A 15,336-nucleotide genomic window follows, 5' to 3' on the forward strand; every position below is an offset into this window, starting at 1 on the left:
CCGGAGTGCCCGGAGGAAACACACGCAAGCACGGGGAGAACATGCAAACTCCGCACAGGAAGGCTCGTAGCTGGATTTGATCCCGCGACCTCAGAACTGTGCCGCGGACGCGCTAACCACCCATTCGCCATGCCGCCCGTGGTTACACCAAAAATTGAAAAACAGATGACAAAAGAGAGCAACGAGTAGCAACCAACAATGTAAACATTTTACCGTTCCTGAACAAAATCCTGTAAATCCATCGTCACCATGAAAACAGAGCAAATGAGAGACAAAGGACACTTTATTTGCAATATTGACTTTATTTTTTAAAATATTGGGCAATGGAATGTACTTTAGTACACTATCCTTCCATTATCTGCACCACTTATCCTCAGTAGGATCGCGGGGGTGCTGGAGCCCATCCCAGCTATCTTCGCGCAGTGGGCAGGGGACACCCCCAAACTGATTGCCAGCCAGTCGCAGGGTACACAGAGACATAGAACCCCTCACTTGCTCATTCACACCTAGGGACAATCTCGACCGGCCAATTAACCGGACATGCATGTTTTTGGAATGTGGGAAGAAACCGGAGTGCTCGGAGGATACCCACGCAAGCACGGGGAAAACATGCAAACTCCACACAGGAAGGTTCGATGTCATGCTCAAGCAAAGAGTATGAGTGTTTAATCTGTTTCAATCGACACTACCCTGTATTTATTTGGGATCAGACCAATACCAAAAATCCAAGTGTCGTCGTCCCCCTGCTTGGAGGTGAACAACGGGTGCCGGCTCCGCACACTATAGAGCTGTTCCCTTTGATATGCTTTTTTCCTCTTGTGATTGGTCAATAGGATTTTTTCCCATAGTTGTTGATGTTTAATTTGTTAAGTATAGAAAAGATTATCATCGTTTTTTTAATATCTTTTGTAGATACATTTCTCAATGTGTTCTGGGTTTTTCAGGGATAATTTGTTTCATAATTAGCTTTTAATTACATAACAAATGTAAAGTTTATTATTGTATTGAGTTGATTTGTTGTTGTACTGAAAAGTCAATATCTTTAATTAACATTTTGTTGTGTGGTGTGAATTGCTTGACTTTAAGATCCCTTGGTATAAAAATGTTCTAATGAGTTGATAGTTCACAGTACGGTGAAACAATAAATGCTATTATTATTTAGTACAATAATAATTATTAATTCGTTTTGTGCATAATCCATCCATCCATTCATTTTCTGCTTCGCTTATCCTTACTAGGGTCGCAGGGGTGCTGGAGCCCATCCCAGCCATCTTCGGGCAGTGGGGAGGAGGCACTCTGAACTAGCTGCGTTGCGTGCCAGTCGCAGGGCACAAAGAGACAGACAACTATTCGCACGCTCATCTTTACCTGGAGACAATGTGGAAACGCCAATCAACCTGACAATTTTGGAATGTGGGAGGAAACTGGATTGCCCGGACGAAACCCACGCAGGCACAGAGAGAACATAAAAACTGAATGCTAACCACCCAGTCGCCGCCCCCTCTCTGTGCATAATGTTTTATTATTATTGGTAATATAGCCTATCGATTAAAGGGAACCCCCCAAAACGGTCATTTTTTCTTACTGTTTTCTTTTTTCTTATTTTACTCTCTGTTTTCTTTTTCTTTTCCCTAGCATTTTACTTCTTTTGCGTCACTTTCCTCTTTTATTATCCTCTTTTTTTCTTGTTTTACTTTAATATTTTTCTTCTTTTGTTTCTTATTTTCGTAGCTTTTAACCCTTTTTGCTCTTTAAATTTCCATTATGTTTTCTTTATTATGTTTTACTTTATTTGTTTCTTTTCCAAGTATTTATTTATTTTTCTTGCCTTTTCTTTTTTATGTATTTATTGATTTATTCATTGCTTTTACTACTTCTTCTTCATGTTTTCTTTCTTTTTTTCTTATTTTGTTTTGTTTATCCTGTTTGTCTTTTTTCCCGATAAAAAAAAAATCATTTTGTGCATAATGTTGTATAATATTTGGTAATACAGAGTATGGATTAAAGAAACGAAAACAGTCTGAAGAACCATTTGAGAGCCAAAAAGTCGTCTCTTTTTAGATGGCTGAGCCGAAGGAGCCTTCTTTAAGAAGTGCCAGAATACCCTTCCCTATACTGTATGTCGTTATGTTTCTTCATTGAAAAAAAAATCCTTTAATACCATCCTAATGCAAGAAAACATCCAAACTCAAAAAGATTAAAGCATAATTCTGATTTTCTTCTTCTTCTGTGCTCCTGTAAATGATCACATGACTACCTGCGACGCCAGTCACATGATTCAGCGTGTCGTCACAAGTGTCAGCTGAGTAAAGAAGATCGTCGGGTGAGTGATTTACCTTCAGTTTTTGCCAACAAACATAGGATTTTAATTGTATACATAATTTTTGAATATTTACTGTCCCAGCGAAATAGTTTGTTGCTTGTGTCGTCATTTAGACCTGCATAGCGCTAGAATTTTGCTAGTTAGCAATAGCATACAACGCTTGTTTTGCTAGCTGGTCGGACCAGACTCTAAAACCTATTTTCTTACAGTGCACATCCATATTTGTATATTTTCAATAAAAAAAAAATACTTAAAGACCAAATCAAGTCGCTATGGCATGTGAGCTTTCTGCAGTATGAAAGAATTAGCGTCTCTACGTCTCCCATCGAGTGACAGTGAGCTGTAACTAACATTTATTTTACAATCAACACAACTCACCAAACATGTCATATAACCTGCTCAATTAAACCATTATCACAATAAAGGCTTTCGTCTACATGTGACCTTTTAAGAGATTAACGATGTGCAGGAATTTAAATGTGTCTATATGACAGCATAGGTGATTTTAAAGCGGTGCAGTTGATGCAATCGTCAATAATTGATTTATCAACTCAATATTTTGATTCAGTATTCTGAAGACCTTGTTTATTTAAGTCATTTTAATGTTCCAATTGTTTTGTTGTTCTCAAATGGAGGTAGTTTAGTTTTTAAAAATGATCACTTACTTCCCTTGTATATCCAACACAACTAACATGAGAACTCTTTCACTTATACCCAAAACTAATAGTGCAGGGATTAAAATAGGATTATCAGCAATTTGTACAAAGGTACATCAAATCTTTGATAGATCCTTGATTTTTTTACAGTAAATAAATAAAAATGTCAATACAACAAACATGACCTAAATGGGCTTGAAAACAAAAAAGGCATCATAATTTCAACAGAGCTGGTGAATTGAAGTGTTGACACTCTTGTTTTAGAGCCAGATTGATGAAATAATGTTATAGTAAAAGATAATCACCTTCACTATAGCGTGCCTTTTATGCTCTCTCTCAATTACAAACACACATGCTTGATTGACCAACTAATATTGTGATAAGAGCTAATATATTAGTCCCTATGTGCCCTGTGACTGGCTGGCAACCACTTCAGGGTGTCCTCTGCCCACTGCCCGAGGATAGCTGGGATGGGCTCCTGCACCCCCGCGACCCTACTGAGGATAAGCGGTGCAGCAAATGGATGGATGGATGGATATTAGTCCCCACCTGAACATGCCCCTCCAAAACAAGTTAACTACACTTTTTGTGGTATCTCTTAATCTCAAACACGATTTTCTATCACAGAAACAGGCATGTCAGGACGAGTTAGCTGAGCTCCAGCTTTTATGTAATTGTTCCTGCTTCATTGGCTCAGCCCCCATATTCAATCAGAAGGCGTGGGGTGGGTAGCGAGGAGAAAGGAGGGGATGGTAGGAGTAGGAGCAAGGGAGAGAGAGTCTTCGACTGCATCTGAGGATTAATAATCATCCCCTCCAATTAATAGAAATCCAAATGCTGATATATGTCAAGTTCCCAAGTATCGGTACCGATGATTGGCCCTCCCAATAATCGATCGACCTCTACCGTCGACCGGTTCTGAAAATAGCTCACCAGTGCTGGGTCATTGTGATTTTTCTATTAACTTATTACTTTTAAGTGGTTTACTTGGTTCAGTTGATCCTTTTTCCAATAATTAACCTGGTAATAACAGAGTTAAAACATATTATTAACATGTTTTTTTTTTTAGAAATGCCTATCAAACTGAGTGCCCTTTCCACTAATTAGTAACAAAAAGTAGCTCTTGATCTGAAAATTGTCAGAGACCCTTGATCTACAGCATGGGTCCCTGAACTTTTTCTGTAACGGGTTTACGCTCAGTATGATTCTAGAAGTAATAAAAAAAACAACAATGAACAAAAAATACTATAACTTACCCCGCTGCCCTGGTGAGTATAAGCGGCGCGGAAAATGGATGAATGGATGGATGGATAATATAACGTATATTTCTTTCTGTGTAGCCCAATAATAGTCTACAGGCTGGAATTTTGCGACTTCTTATTTAAATGAAATTAGATTTTAATAATAATAATACTAATTTGCATGTTCCCTTGGTTTTCCCATCCAGGGGTTGTCCAAGTCACATTTCATATCAACAAAAACTGCATCCGATAACCACCAAGGATGGACATCCGCGGGGCAGTGGACGCTGCCGTACCAACAAACATCATTGCTGCAAAGGCAGCAGAGGTTCGCACCAATTTGGTCAACTGGCAGTCATACCTGCAGTAAGTAACACACGTTATCTCCTTGTGAGAGGGTGACTCAGACCAATAGGGAGTAACTGAGTCAAAGTCCTTTGGGAAACTTCCTTTTTCTGTTATTATTAGAAGTGCTTTGATGAATGAAATTATTTTGTTCGGGGTGTCAACATTGCAGAATACTCCACAAATTTTAAACCTCTGTACTAGTCTGAAAATGTACAATGAGCACTATTAATGGCCTCTCACCAAACTTTCCCCGTTTGACACTATATTGCACAAACATGTTTATCAGGAAAGGACATGTAAAAAATGTCAATCAAATAAGAGGCTACGTGCTACTTACTCTCTATATTTTTTTTCTCAGAAAGTGTTAACGTTGCTTAAAACACAATTACTGTATATTCAATAGCTTATGAATTTACCTCAGGAAGCTGTATACTGGACATTTTGCTATTACCTATATTTGATATAGATGATGTGTGTCTAATGTATGTTTATTCTCCTCATGCTGAGGTGTTTAAATTTTTCCTTGCCCCCATGTAGGTTTTAGATCCGGTGATGGTGTAATCGCAGTCTCCAGTCTTTAGAGCCCTTTGAGACTTCTTGTGATTAAGGCCTATGCAAACAACTTGTCACTTGTCATGAGTGTTTCCTCACTGTTTCTGGTTACGGACGACAGATGAACATTGGCTTTCAGCTTTTTTTTTAATTTTTCAGCACTTTTGCTTTGCAATGTCCTTAAAAAAAATAGTTTGGCCAACTTATTCTTTTTTCACCAAAATGGTTTGAGAATCCAGTTTTGGGAATAATAGTCTTTAGTGCAACTTTGCATTTGAATGCACTATTTTGTTCCCATTTTCTCTAAATTCCATGTGAAATGTTACAAACACATGAACCACACTCACAATTATCTGAGAGCTTAGTATAGATAACTCAAAAATCACTTCAGAGATTTAAAAACCCAAATGAGACCCAGTGACCACCCCTTTTAGGACCCAAATTCAAGTATTTAGTATATCTTGATTGTGAATGTGAGGTTACTTTTTCTTCTTGATAAAAGATCTGATCATTTTAATTTTTTTGTCATGCAAAAATGACTGAGTATACAGCTTAAAGCTGTTCTTTCATCACCACTTTGCACCGTGTGCAAATATTAAAGGTCACCGCCATCATGCAGAGCTTCTATCTGAAGTTTAAAAGTGCAGTCCGGAATTCAAAGATGGACTACTCGCTGATGCCATCTTCTGGCTTAAATGATCATTGCAACCTCTGTCAAGCCATTTGTGTGGCGCTTGCAAGTACGTGCATTTCTTAGACACACTCAAATAAACGCTTCTTTTTTCATCTTGTTTTGGGTTTGGGTTGGCGTTTAGTCGGTATTTGAAATGGTCCATTTGTTGCTTTCACCGTTTTCATGCTACACTAACAGAAAACCACAAGCAGGAGCATTAAATCACTCTCCCCCTTCCTGCTTTCATCTGTGCAGAAAAAAAAAATGCTTCTTGAATTCACTTGGGCATTATTAACACATGCTCCATAGAGAAAATATTCTACATTTAACTCTTTAAGGGGGCAGCACGGCAACGTAGTGGTTAGCACGTATGTGGCACAGTTCTGAGGTCATGAGATCGAACCTTCCTGTGTGAAGTTTGCATGTTCTCCCCGTGCTTGCGTGGGTTTCCTCCAGGCACTCCGGTCTCCTCCCACATTCCAAAAACGTGCATGTCAGGTTAATCGGCCGGACCAAATTGTCCCTAGGTGTGAATGAGCGAGCGAGCGAGTGAGTTGTCTGTCTCTGTGTACCCTGCGACTGGCTGGCAACCAGTTCAGGGTGTGCCCTGCCCACTGCCCGAAGACAGATGAGATGGGCTCCAGCACCCACGCGACCCTACTGAGGACAAGCGGTGCAGGTAATGAATGAATGAATGAATGAACTTTTTAAGGACACCTCAAACGACTCACCATTAAACTTCAAATCCTTTGAGAAAAAAAAATCAGCCAAAAAATGGCTCATGCATCATCCACCCCCTAAAAAAAACCCTGATTAGGGGCGGCAGTAGCTCAGGAGGTAGAGCGCTCGTCTTGGGATCAAGAGATCGCAGTTCGAATTCCGACTCCTCCTTGTTACATGTTGAAGTGTCCTTGGGTAAGACACTGAACCCCTGATGCCCCGAATAAGCAGGTTGGCACCTTGCATGGCTGCACGGCCGCTTTTGGTGTGTGAGTGTGTGAATGGGTAAGTGTGAAGCACATTGTAAAGCGGGTCGGGAAGTCTTCATTGAGTTGAAAGGCGCTACATAAATGCAGATCATTTCATTTCATCATTGCTTCAAATTTAGCTTTTTTTTTTTTAGACATACTCTGTGCCAGAAAATTAAATTTTTGATTATCCCTTATACAGTTCGTATGACTGACTCACCACGATTGACAATCTGTTCCCTTTTCAGGAGTCAGATGATATCCGCAGAGGACTGTGAGTTCATCAAGAAATTTGAGGTGGCCAACTCCGAGGAAAAGCAAGTCATCCTGACCAATGAGGGAAATCAGGTATTATGATTTATTCAACATATTATTCACATGTGAAGTCTGTTTTGGTAGGGGTCTTTACGTCAGTTGCATTTTTCATACAGTGTGCAAAGACCTTTCTGAACCTGATGGCACACATTTCCAAGGAGCAGACCGTCCAGTACATCTTGACTCTCATTGATGACACTCTACAGGTATTACGTAAAAAGGTGGTGGTAAAAAGTGCACCTGGAAAATATTGACAGTGCCTTGCCTTTTCCTCAATCTGTTGCCTTCTTATCTTGAAATGGAACTTATTATTTCCCTCAAAATTCCCAATGACACCATATGGATGTCACTGTCATATGAAAAAGACATATGTCCCCTTTATGTGATTTTGATTTATTTGCATTGTAAATCTATTAATCCCAAAATAATATACAGTGTTAGAAAAAGTATTTGCCCCCTTCCCAATTTATGTGTTTTTACATATTTATCACTCACAATGGTTTCAGATCATCAAACCAATTTTAATATCACACAGAGACAATTATTTCAAATACAAAATGCAGTTTTGAAATGTTCATTCCATTTATTAAGGCACAAAAAAATCAAGACCTATTTGGCCCTATGTAAAAAACTAATTGCCCCCTGAACCTAACAATAACAGAAATCAAACGTTTACAATAATTGGCAATGAGTCTTTCACAACGCTTCCTTGCAAAATGGTTTCAAATATGACATATTGGACACATTTCTAGCATCAACTGCCCGTCTAAGGTCACAACACAGCATCTCAATTGGATATACATCCAGATTATGACTTGGCCACTCTAAAACTTTCAGTTTGTTTTTGAGCCATTCAAAGCTGGACTTGCTGGTGTGTTTCAAGTGTTCTGCTGCAAGATCCAAGAGTGCTTGAGTTTAAGGGAACAAACTGATGGCCAGACGTTCTCCTTCAGGATCTTGTGGTAAACTCCAGAATTCCTTATTCCGTCAACCACAGCAAGTTGTCCTGGTCTTGAGGCAGAAAAGAAGCCCCAGACAATCAAAATGTAACCACCATGCTTTACTATTTACATCATGTCTTTTTTGTCAAATGCTGTACTATTTTTATGCCAGGTATAACGTGCAGCACACCTTCCAAAAAGTTCAGTTTTCAACTCATCAGTCCACAGAATGTTCCTCCAAAAGTCTCGAGGATAATCAAGATGCTGTTTGGCAAATGTTAAAACGACTTTTTGTATTCTTTTTTGTTGTGACCTGACTGAATGATGGTCGAGCTTTTTGACTGATGCTTCCTAGCGTTTTATTTAAACAACTGTTTCCGTCACTTTCACTATGTAGCAACGTAAAAGCTGTGGCAAACAAAATTAAAATACATAGTGATCCTTATTATTTATTTAAGTAACAGGTTTTTCACAATGAAATTAAATATTTATGTTTACCACTACAAACAAGACTGATAGACCAAACATGAATAAAAAGAGCATTCTAACTGAACAAAAACCTTCCACTGAGTGCATTGTGATTATATTTAACAGAAATTAACCTTTTAACCATTCCCTCAATGGGCTTACACGGAAAGGTTCTTAATTAGTGGTAATAAGGACTCATGCCGGTGACAATTTGAACACATCACAACACCCACTGAATGAATCTTTGACCAAACAAATGAAAAACTGTAAACATACCTTATCAGCTAGGTTGTCATCACCTAGGTTCTTATCACCTGACACTCTGTTTTTCCCTATCTTAGCAGACTCGCTTTTCCTTTGTGAAGCATGCTATACCTTGTTTTTCTTGCTCACTGACTTTTTGTAGGCAAGTCAAATCACATTTTTTGTTTAGTCTTTAATCAAAAAATGTCTCAAAGTACTGTAAAGGTTACAATTAAACCATCACCTGATCTTAAACCATCATGACAGCAAGGAAAAACTCAAAAACCTCAGTATGAGGAAAATTAGAAACCTTGAGAATGGACCTCACATGTGGTAATTCCCCTTCCAGGATGACCAGGGTGCAATAGATTACGCAGTGGGTAACAGTACACAAAAATGGTAAACTTCAATAAAAGAAAATGGGTAGTATGTAGAAATTTGTCCAGATAGTGCATGACAGCAACGACTCATCGTGCCTGTAAAATTTTCCCAAAAGGTCCCTGACAGCAACGAAGCCTTGAACTTGTAAAATTGTAATTGCCAATATAGACATGGAAATTTACACCCTCGGAGAGACTCCTTCAGAATAAAAGCATAACCTTCTTAATAAAACTACATTTTATGTCCACTTTAAAGAAAATAACAGCCTGGCTTTAAGGAATACAACAAAATAAACAGACACACATGTTTATACTATCGAAAATACTAAGGTCCTTTCCAAAAAGTACAGGATGCCATTTTTGGTCTGTGCCCTTCCTATAATTGAGTCATAAACACTGACCTTAACTGAGTCCAGCAAGGGCAGCAGTTCCTTGGTTGTTTTTCGAGGTTCTTTTGTCACCTGGATGAGCCGTCATCGCATTCTTTGAGTAATCTTAGTTGATTGACCTCTTCTGGGAACGTTTGCCGCTGTTTCTCGTTTTCTCCAGTTGTGGATAATGGCTCTTACGGTGGTTCGCTGGAGCCCTACAGCCTTGGAATTGGTTTTGTGACCTTTTCCGGTCTGAAGGATTTCAATCACTTTTTTTCTAATTTCTGCCGGAATTACTTTGGATCGTGACATGTCAGTTGTGTTCTAGAGATTTTGTAGCCTGTTTCAATTTGGGTAACAGATTCAATGTAAGCGATTTTCTTATTCAACACATGTGGTGGAAATCAATTTTTGGTGTTGCCTGTGGAATTGAACTCAGCCTTTCCGTAATTGTGGTTAGTTATTTTGTAATTTAACAAGTGGGCGCAATTACTTTTTCACATAGGGCCAGATAGGCCTAGATTTTTTTTGTGCCTTAATAAATATTTCAAAGCTGCATTTTGTATTTCCTTGGGTTGTCTCTGTGTGATGATGAAATGAAATGATCTGAAATGAAATGAAATGAAATGATCTGCATTTATATAGCGCTTTTCAAGTCAATGACTTCCCAAAGCGCTTTACATTGTGCTTCACATTTCCCAATAGCGGCCGTGATGTGTGCAGCCATGTAAGGCGCTAACCTGCTTATTGGGGGTAATTGAGGGTTCAATGTCTTACCCAAGGACACTTCGACATGTAACACGGACAAGCCGGGATTCGAACTGGGATCCCTTAATCCTAAAACGATCGCTCTACCTCCTGAGCTACTGCCGCCCCCAATAAAATTGATAAAATTGGTTTGATTATCTGAAACCTTAGCGAGTGGTAAATAAGCAAAAGACACAGAATTCAGGAAGGGGGCAAATAATTTTTCACAGTACTGTATTAAAAAGGGAGCTAAACATGTATTTGCATTCAGTGTAGTGAATTGGCAGTTTTTTAATACATTATTTTAAACACGTGTGGCATTTAAAACACAGACACGAATTTGCAAGTGGCTGACTGACTTCTTACTTGGAAACAAGTTTGAATTCAGTGTCTTGCTTCAAAACACTCTACCACCAAGTCATGCCACACAACATAGATGATTTATGATAATTTATGTGCTTTTGGATTCGTATTCATAGATTATTTTTTATTAATTTGAGTAATATTGATTTTTAGTTGCTAACTATTTTTATATATTCTTCCAATTAAATAACAAAGCTGTACATTACTGATATTCCAGATTGTTGTACTTGAAGATTTTATTTACATGTTTGTCATTTTGAACATAATACACACTACATGACTGAATTTCCCTTTTCAAAGTGAACTGCTCAGGAAAAAGTTAGCAAAGGCAAATGGTCACGGATAAATGCACGTTTTGTAGTTACAAAATGCCAAAACCGTTCCCTTGCTTTATTTGCGGCTTTGCTGTTTCTTAGTTTAATTTATTACGAACATGGATTTTTTGTGACCTTAACTTCATATTTGACGAGTTTTTTTTCTAAATCATACCAATCCAAAAATTATGGTCTCTTTTTTTCATTTAAATGGGGATGATCATCGGGTCAATTTCCCAGGTGTGCTGCCTGAATGCAGTGTGAGTATGAATGCAGCCTATAATCAGCAGATCTGCAATTATTCTAATATTGGATTTTAAAGGTCATGTATTTTAAGTCTAAAATTACGTTTTTAGATGAGCAGGAAACATTTTTGAACATATTTCTGCTTAGCAATTGCCTCATACAGGCAAAAATAAGATAAAATAGAAAAAAAATCAACCAAGAAAGAGGCCAAACTTTAGATACTAAGATTTGGCATTTTACTTTCAAATTTGATACGCACGGAACCCAGTAGTAATCTGACTACTCCTAAAGTAATATTAGAGTTGTTGCAGAAATAATCTCTACGAGAATTAAGTTCACGAACACAGTAATTTTATTTAGTAACTGAAAAAATATAATTTTGGTTCCTAATAATGAGGAAATTTCCACTGGTGGTTTAAAAAATTGCTTTAGCTCATGAGATACTGTTAGAAAACTGTTGGCCTTTGTGTGTAATGTGGTAGTTTAGTGAAACCTGCATGTACCGTGAAAGTTTAACGTAAAATGCATTTGAAGTGGTATCTGTCCAGGTGTTTGTCAACAGAGCAGATTTTACTAATGTGCTACATAATAAATAGTTTTGCAAAGACTTGAACTTGAGTAGCTGCTGCTAAGTGCCAATTAATGTGATGCAGGAAAATCATCTGAGGGTAAGCATCTTCTTCGACTTTGCAAAGAAGACAAAGAACACGGCTTGGTCCTACTTTCTCCCCATGTTGAATCGCCAGGACCTCTTTACTGTCCATATGGTGAGTTTGCCATTCATATTTGATAACAAGCGCCTGCCAGATTAGCCTTCATTCTTCACGTATCAGCCATTCGTAGCTATTTAACCTTTCTCCACCTCCAGACATGAACTAGTGAGGTTTCTTAATCATGTGGCCATTAATAATTCCTTACATATCTCAAAGTCTTGACAAATATAGGCAATTAGTTTGAAGTTCCCCTGGCAACCTTTAGAAACTGGGAAGGACCACCTGGCGGTCCCTCACCCTGCGCTAAAATAAGATGCTCACTCAGTCATTAGGAATGCTATTCCTCACCCACTGGGATATTCTAGACTATGTGCACAGTTTTATCTTATGTATTTATTTTATTTTATGTATGGGCATTTAAAATGTCAGAATAAGGCAACAAAGTAAGTAAATACCAGAGTTTGATTTCCATTGCAATCGAGCGAGGTGAAAGCATAATGAAGCACAAAAGCATTTTTTTCCCACTAATTCTATGCAATGTAAATCCAGCTATACAATAATTACTAAGTTTTTTTTCCCTTCTGACGTTATATGTCTTGTCTCGTTCTTGATTTCCAAACACAGGCGGCGAGGATCATTGCCAAGTTGGCTGCGTGGGGCCGTGACCTAATGGAAGGAAGTGATCTGAACTACTATTTCAACTGGATCAAAAGCCAGCTCAGCTCCCAGGTATGAGGACATACTTCTTAATGTTTTGATTTAGTGTCGGGTATCGGTCTCTACAACCAGGATATTATGGATTGCCAGCAGAAAGAAATTTTTGTCATGCATCCTTAATTATTTTTATGTAAATATTGTAGTTTATTAAGTTGACTACACTTTCCCATTTAACCTTTTTTTCATTAACTAATAAAACTTTGATTTGATTGAATCTCCTCCAACATGTTTAGCAAACGAGTTATGACCCAATTAATTCCTTAAAAAAGAAGTGACCTTCATTTGAGAGAATATTTAGCAGCATACTTGTATAAAGCTACAGGTTTGGGGCTAAAGTGTTTTCTTTTATATTGTTTACCTGACAGTATGAAAGCCAAGAACAAAGAAATGTGCTCTTTAAATGTATACAGAACTTTTCTGCTCGAGGTATATTTTGTAGAATGTGGTGCAAACAATATCTTCATATTGGCTCACAAAAGGGAACAAAAGTAAACCAACATTTATAGCACTTTTTTTATCCAATTGCCTTTATTGCAATCTCTTGTTGGACCTCGTGATTATTCACATATGCAATCCCAATAGGTGAAGATATAGGCAATACAGCACGGCGGCGCAGTTCATGTCATGGGAACCTGTCGTGGGTTCAAATCCAGCTCCAGACTTTCTGTGCGGAGTTTGTATGTTCTCCCCGTGCTTGCGTGGGTTTCCTCCGGGCACTCCGATTTCCTCCCACATTCCAAAAACATGCGTTTCAGGTGAATTGGCCGGTCCAAATTGTCCCTAGGTGTGAATGAGCGAATGAGTTGTCTGTCCCCGTGTGCCCTGCGATTGGCTGGCAACCAGTTCAGGGTGTCCCCTGCCCACTGCCCAAAGATGGCTGGTATGGGCTCCACCCCCCCCCCCCCCCGCCCCACCCCCCCCCACCGCGACCCTAATGAGGATAAGCGGTACGGCTAATGAGATGAGATGAGATGAGGATGGGAGTGTCAGTTAACATGGAACCTTTCAAGAAGTGCTTTCCAAAAATGTTCTGTTGTCTATTAAAAATGTTGAATATAGTTCATGGGTCACTGTGCTTCTTCAATGGGAACATTTTCCTTCAGTTTTATTTTTTAATCACAAAAGTCCAAGCACTCAGATTTCAACCCATGGTATGACAAGAGTACAGATTTATTCAATCCATGGAGTTCTGCGCACAAGGTTTTAGTTTGTGCAAATAATCTGGGGGAATCAATATTGTTTTTGATGATTTGAGGAGCTCCAGTGATGTATGGTTTTGACAGACAGCTTCACAAGTACAAACGTTTTGTAAAGTTACTTATATCCTCTTTAAAAACAATATTGTTGTTTTTTTTTGTTTTTTTTTTCAAAGCAGGACATTTGTTTAGTGTGATTAAAATCTTGCAAACGGAATTATCTTAGAGATACATCAAATCATAATATAAACTAGCTGAGTTATGGAAAAAATACCTGGTATAACTTGCACACCCAGATAATATTACTAATTGTCGGCTTTCATCCAAAGAGTAAATAGTCCATTAAAACAAAAAATAATGACCCTTAAACACAAAGGAGTGTTCATTCAGTTTAGCTTTTTGTTTTTAAGTTTGATGGAGAATACAGATTATTTCCATCTTCATTTATTTGTTTTGAAATTTGTCATCAGAATCTCCGGTCAGCTAGCTTCCCACTGCAAAATTTATTTTACCTTGTTAAATTTTAACTTGTGAACCTTGTTTTACTTTTCCACTGTTTATGTTGTTCTTAGCTGAATTCATACCTGCCAAGTACCACGGTTTTGCCGTAATGAGTACGGTTTTCTTGAACCCACTACGGTGTTACGGTTGGATCACAAAATACTACGGGTTTCCCCTTAGAAAATAAATGAAATAAAATCGTAAAAACATTCCACCGCAATATGGAGACAAAGTACAATTTCAAACAAAAGTCTATTGGCGCTGCCAGAATCAACTCCTTGCCCTGAACAATTCTCGCGCCGGCGTGATGAGGGGGTCCTATCGTAGATGCAGTGCCGGAGCTAAGGCTAAGCGGCTAGCGGCATTATAAGTCTTCTGTACCGTCCGTAATCATCGTAAATGTGAACTCTATACCAAATAAAAACAAAGCGCACAGGAAGTGCAGTTTGCTGTGTTTTACGGAAACGTGGCTCACGTCTAGCATCCCGGACGCTAACGTGGAGCTACCCGGAGCTAACCTCCTCTCCGATTCCCCGCTGCAGTGGACTCGCTAACACGAGGTAGTGCATGCCTGGGCACAAAGATTTAAATAAATATATATATGAAATCAAATGTTTTGTTTCTTATTGTATCAAATATTGAAAAGAAAAGAAAACTATGAGGGTTTTCTATGACTGTTATATTAAATACATTATTGAGCTTTCTTTCGATTCGCAATATCCCCCCACCCCACCCCGGCATCGTCCTGGACCTGACCGTAGTTACTAGGCTTTTTCACTTTCAAAAGTTGGCAGGTATGTGAATTTATCATTGATTTTCCTCGGCGGTCTGGGGTGGGGTGATGTGCAGCTACACTGAATTAGAATTAGAAATGTCTTAATGGTCATAGATAACAACGTAGTGAACATTGTTTACAATGTGATTAGATGAGGCAATTCAGGATAAACATGTAATAAATATTGAAAATATAAAATGAAAATACAAAAGAATGTTAAACTATATAGGCAGAAACATTTTAAAGGTTGTGTTCGGAGATTCTCCTAAATTTTAAGTCCATCAG

At 38.5% G+C, this 15,336-nt stretch overlaps 1 protein-coding gene across 2 annotated transcripts in view; it reads left to right on the forward strand.

The window, feature by feature from the left end:
- Window positions 1-2,269: 2,269 nt before the first annotated feature.
- The window catches only part of atp6v1h (ATPase H+ transporting V1 subunit H), a 43,464-nt gene continuing 30,397 nt past the window's right edge, over window positions 2,270-15,336 (forward strand). For both annotated transcript variants that reach the window (XM_088326181.1, XM_088326191.1), the window contains exons 1-6: window positions 2,270-2,323; window positions 4,427-4,586; window positions 7,010-7,109; window positions 7,193-7,282; window positions 11,803-11,916; window positions 12,487-12,591. In XM_088326181.1, coding sequence (XP_088182307.1) covers window positions 4,483-4,586; window positions 7,010-7,109; window positions 7,193-7,282; window positions 11,803-11,916; window positions 12,487-12,591 — 513 coding nt within the window. In that variant the 5' untranslated portion in view covers window positions 2,270-2,323; window positions 4,427-4,482. The remainder of the gene's footprint in view (window positions 2,324-4,426; window positions 4,587-7,009; window positions 7,110-7,192; window positions 7,283-11,802; window positions 11,917-12,486; window positions 12,592-15,336) is intronic.

This window comes from Urocampus carinirostris, chromosome 1, assembly GCF_059441175.1.
Source record: "Urocampus carinirostris isolate Australia breed hairy pipefish chromosome 1, RoL_Ucar_1.0, whole genome shotgun sequence".
NCBI classification, from domain to species: domain Eukaryota; kingdom Metazoa; phylum Chordata; class Actinopteri; order Syngnathiformes; family Syngnathidae; genus Urocampus; species Urocampus carinirostris.